General features: G+C 43.2%; 1 protein-coding gene across 1 annotated transcript; it reads right to left on the bottom strand.

Moving 5' to 3' along the window:
• Positions 1–3,025: 3,025 nt before the first annotated feature.
• LOC121253455 lies at positions 3,026–3,733 on the bottom strand. The gene has a single exon (XM_041153470.1). It carries the CDS (start codon positions 3,731–3,733, stop codon positions 3,026–3,028), a length of 708 nt encoding a protein of 235 aa, XP_041009404.1.
• Positions 3,734–4,232: the final 499 nt, after the last annotated feature.

The following is a 4,232-nucleotide window of genomic DNA, read 5'->3' as shown; positions in this document are numbered from 1 at the left end:
TTTCAACTTTGTGCCTAGAGCATCTTGAAGGCTTTGCCAAAAATGAGAAGTGAAACGTGTATCCCTATCAGATACAATCATCATTGGGATTCCATGTAACCGCACTATTTCAGCAACAAACAGCCGAGTCAACTTCTCCATGGGGTCGGTATTCTTAATTGCCAAAAAGTGGGCACTTTATGTCAAACGATCGAGCATGACCCAAATAGAGTTGTTTCCCTTTGAGGTCCTTGGTAATCCAATTACAAAATCCATGGATATATCCTCCCATTTCCATTCTGGGATTGGGAGTGGTTGTAAATCTCCAATGGGCCTCTGATGCTCTGCCTTGACCATTCTACAAATCGAGTGTCTATTAACATAATCCGCTATGTCCTTTTTTAATCCTTCCCACCAAAAGTGTTGCTTCAAATCTTGATACATTTTGGTGCTCCCTGGGTGGGCTGTGTATGGAGTCTGATGTGCTTCCCTCAGTATCTTATCCCTGATCTCTTGATCAGCTGGGATAACTTTCCGGTCTTTGTAGTATAGCAACCCATCATTTTTTAGGGTGAAACCTTCGGGTCCTTCCTTCTTCTCTATCTTTCGTCGAATTTCTACCCATTTGGGATCTTCCATCTGATGCTTCTTCACCTTTTCCCATTTTGTTGGTACAATTTCTTGTACTGCTGTTAGGGATACTTCGGCGGGAAGATCCTTGATCAACAACCTTCTCATACTATGCAGAAGGGACTCTACTTCGAAGGCAAGACCTGTAGAATTATCCCTTCACGTCTTTCGACTTCGCGCATCCGCCACTATATTAGCCTTGCCAGGGTGATACTTAATCTCACACTAGTAGTCGCTAATAGTTTCTAACCACCTTCTCTGCCTCATATTCAAATTCTAATAACTAAACAAGTACTTGAGGCTCTGGTGATCAGTGTAGATTTCACACTTTGCACCATATAAATAATGCCTCCATATCTTTAAGGCAAAAACTACTGCGGCTAACTCCAGGTCATGGGTGGGGTAATTCTGCTCATGGTTCTTCAGTTGTCATGAAGCGTAGGCGACACTCGTTCCTCTTGCATAAGCACGCACCCAAGTCCTGATTTGGATGCGTCACTAAATACTACATAGGGTTTATGAGGTTCAGGAAGGGCTAGTACCGGCGCAGTTGTGAGCCTTTCCTTGAGTTCCACAAAACTCTGTTCACACTTCTTTGTCTAGACATACCTAGCATTCTTCTTAGTTAGGGCAGTGAGGGGACCTGAGAACTTAGAGAATCCCTCCACGAATCGTCGATAGTACCCAGCTAATCCCAAAAAACTCTGAATTTCGGGCACATTCGTCGGTTGCTTCCAGCTTACTATAACTTCAATTTTGTTGGGATCGACTGATACTCCTTGACTTGAAATCACATGCCCTAAAAATTTTACCTCCTTAAGCCAAAACTCGCACTTACTGAATTTGGCATACAGATGGTTTTCCTTCAGCTTTTCCACTACTAAACGGAGATGCTGCTTGTGATCTTCTTCACTACTTGAATAAATCAATATATCTTCGATGAATACAACAACAAAGTTATCCATATAGGGTTTGAATACTCTGTTCATCATATCCATGAAGGCGGCAGGAGCATTGGTTAGACCAAAGGACATTACTAAAAATTTGTAATGTCCATATCTGGTTCAAAACGTCGTCTTGGGGATATCCTTTTCCCTAATCTTGAGTTGATGATAACCAAACCTTAAGTCTATATTAGAGAACACCGATGCTCCTTGCAATTTATCTAGTAGGTTATCGATACGTGGTAACGGGTACTTGTTCTTCCCTATTACTTTGTTCAATTCCCTATAGTCAATGCACATCCTCAATGATCCATCCTTCTTCTTAACAAATAGAACTGGCGCTCCCCAAGGGGATGAACTAGGTTGAATGAAGCCCTTCTCTAGTAGCTCCTCTATTTGCTCTTTTAGCTCCTTCAGTTCTAGGGGGGCCATACGGTAAAGGGTTTTATGGACAGGGGTTGTTGTGGGTTCTAGTTCTATGGTGAACTCGATTTCTCTATAGGGGGTAGTCCGGGTAGATCCTCAGTTAAAACCTTAGGGTATTCCTCAACTACAGGTATCCCTCATATCTCCTTATCATTACCATAACTGTCCGTTATGAGGGCTAAGTAGGCCGTGGCACCATTAGCGATGCACTTCCTTGCCTGTAAAGCTGAAATCAGAGAGGGGGTAGCCTTCACCATCCCTCCTGTATGACGAATATGTCTACCCTCAGGCGAATCAAAGATTATCTCCTTATTTCGACAATCCATCCCAGCGTAGTGTTTGGACAACCAGTCCATCCCTAGTACAACGTCGAACCCTAGTTGATCAAAGACAATCAGGTCAGCATCCATCAATCTTCCCTTTAGGGTTAGAGGACATTTCTTCAACACACGAGTGCAGGTGATCGTGCTTCTGTCATGAATCGACACTAATACAGCTTGAGGTAGTGTCTGAGTCGGCAAGTTACACATACACGCAAACGTTGCGGATACAAACGATTTCGTGGCACCGGAGTCAAATAAAGCGCAAGCCGTAAATTCGTATAACGCAATTTTTCCTAAGGTGTAATCAACTACTGAGTACTAAGCAGCTATTTAAAAAGATAATTTCTAAAGAGGGGTATTGAAGGAAAACACCAGTGATAACGTCTGTTTCCTCGTCCTCGAGGATTTCCTCACTGATATCACCAGGGGTGATGGAGTAAACGCGGGCTTGAGCAGGTGGCCTCTGATTGGGCCATTTGTTAGGAATTATCTTTCCTCCTTGAACATTCTGTGGGCATTCCTGGATCATATGTCCCGACTATTCACCACACGACATTCACCACTATGGTTCTTTCCACATTTCTTGCAAGTTATAGGTGGAGCTATTATAACGCCTTTTCCCTTGTTAGCTCCTTGAATAATCCTCCTCTTAGCATTATTCCTACTAGCAGTGAAGGTAGAAGCCCTCTTTCTCTCGGGGTTGATATGAGCTGTCACATTTCGCTATTTCGCTTTCGCTATTGCAGCCACATTAACCAACTCTTGGAAGTTGTGGATGTGGAATCCAGCCACATAACTGCAAATTCTAGGATTCAGCCCTGCTTGAAACTTTTGGGCTTGCATTTTCTCAGTAGCAATCAAGTGTGGGGCAAACGTTCCCAGCTCCATAAACTTCGCAACATACTGCTCAACAGTGAGATTGCCTTGTACCAACGTGGCAAACTCCTGGGCCTTCTGGGTCTTCATTGATTCTGGGAAGAAACGATTGTCAAATTCCTCCGTAAACCTCTCCCAGGTCAAAATGGTGATATTTCCCAATTCTCTAATCAGAAGTTGCCTCTTGGTGTCCCACCAAATTCCTGCTTCACCCTGCAGCAGGTGCCCCGCGTACTGTACCTTCTGTTTTTCAGTACAACTGCTGATCTCAAAGGTCCTGTCGAGATCTAATAGCCACTTGTTAGCTTTCATGGGTCCCTCAGTTCCCATGAAATTGGGGTATCTATGTATTAGGAACTTCTCGTAGGAACACCCTCGGTTCTCAATCAGCAGGCGTTGTTGGTTCTGCCTCAGGATTACTTCCTGCTGCTGCTTCATGGTCTCCGTCATTTGATGAATCGCATCTGCCAAATCATGTCCTCCATCGAAACAACGATCCTGATCTCCGTGGATGTTAGATCTATCAGCGTTCCTCTCTTGTCTGCCACGTGTCATCTCATCTTAATCCTTCTGACTCTTGTGATATATGCGTATCAGACTGAGATCTAACTATAGGATTCAACCCTATGCAAGACTAATGATTCAAACCTATATTCTGGCAAAAGGTTCTTAAGGACATGTGGGTTTACACAGAGACGACTTGCTCTGATACCACCATTGTGATGCCCCCAATCCCCGCTTGGGATGGAAGGGAGACTTAGAGCATCGGGACATGCAACACGAGGTTACATACCCCCCCCCCCGGTTCATGACAGTTAATATGAAATGCATCCTAGTATGCAACTAGCAATATGTAAAAATCGTAGCAGAAATAAAAGGTTAAGGTGAAAAATATGCCAGAATAACTAAAACATCACAATTTCATTAGATAATCATCATGTTCGAAATACTAAAGTAGCATAGACTTATATACAAAGTCATAACATTCTATTAATGCGATCTAGAGCATAAAGGACTTGGGCTATGAACATCAAAATTAAGTCTAGCTTCCTCT

The sequence above is a fragment of the Juglans microcarpa x Juglans regia genome, chromosome 2S (genome assembly GCF_004785595.1).
Source record: "Juglans microcarpa x Juglans regia isolate MS1-56 chromosome 2S, Jm3101_v1.0, whole genome shotgun sequence".
Lineage (NCBI taxonomy): Eukaryota > Viridiplantae > Streptophyta > Magnoliopsida > Fagales > Juglandaceae > Juglans > Juglans microcarpa x Juglans regia.
This window is presented reverse-complemented; position numbering and strand designations above follow the sequence as displayed.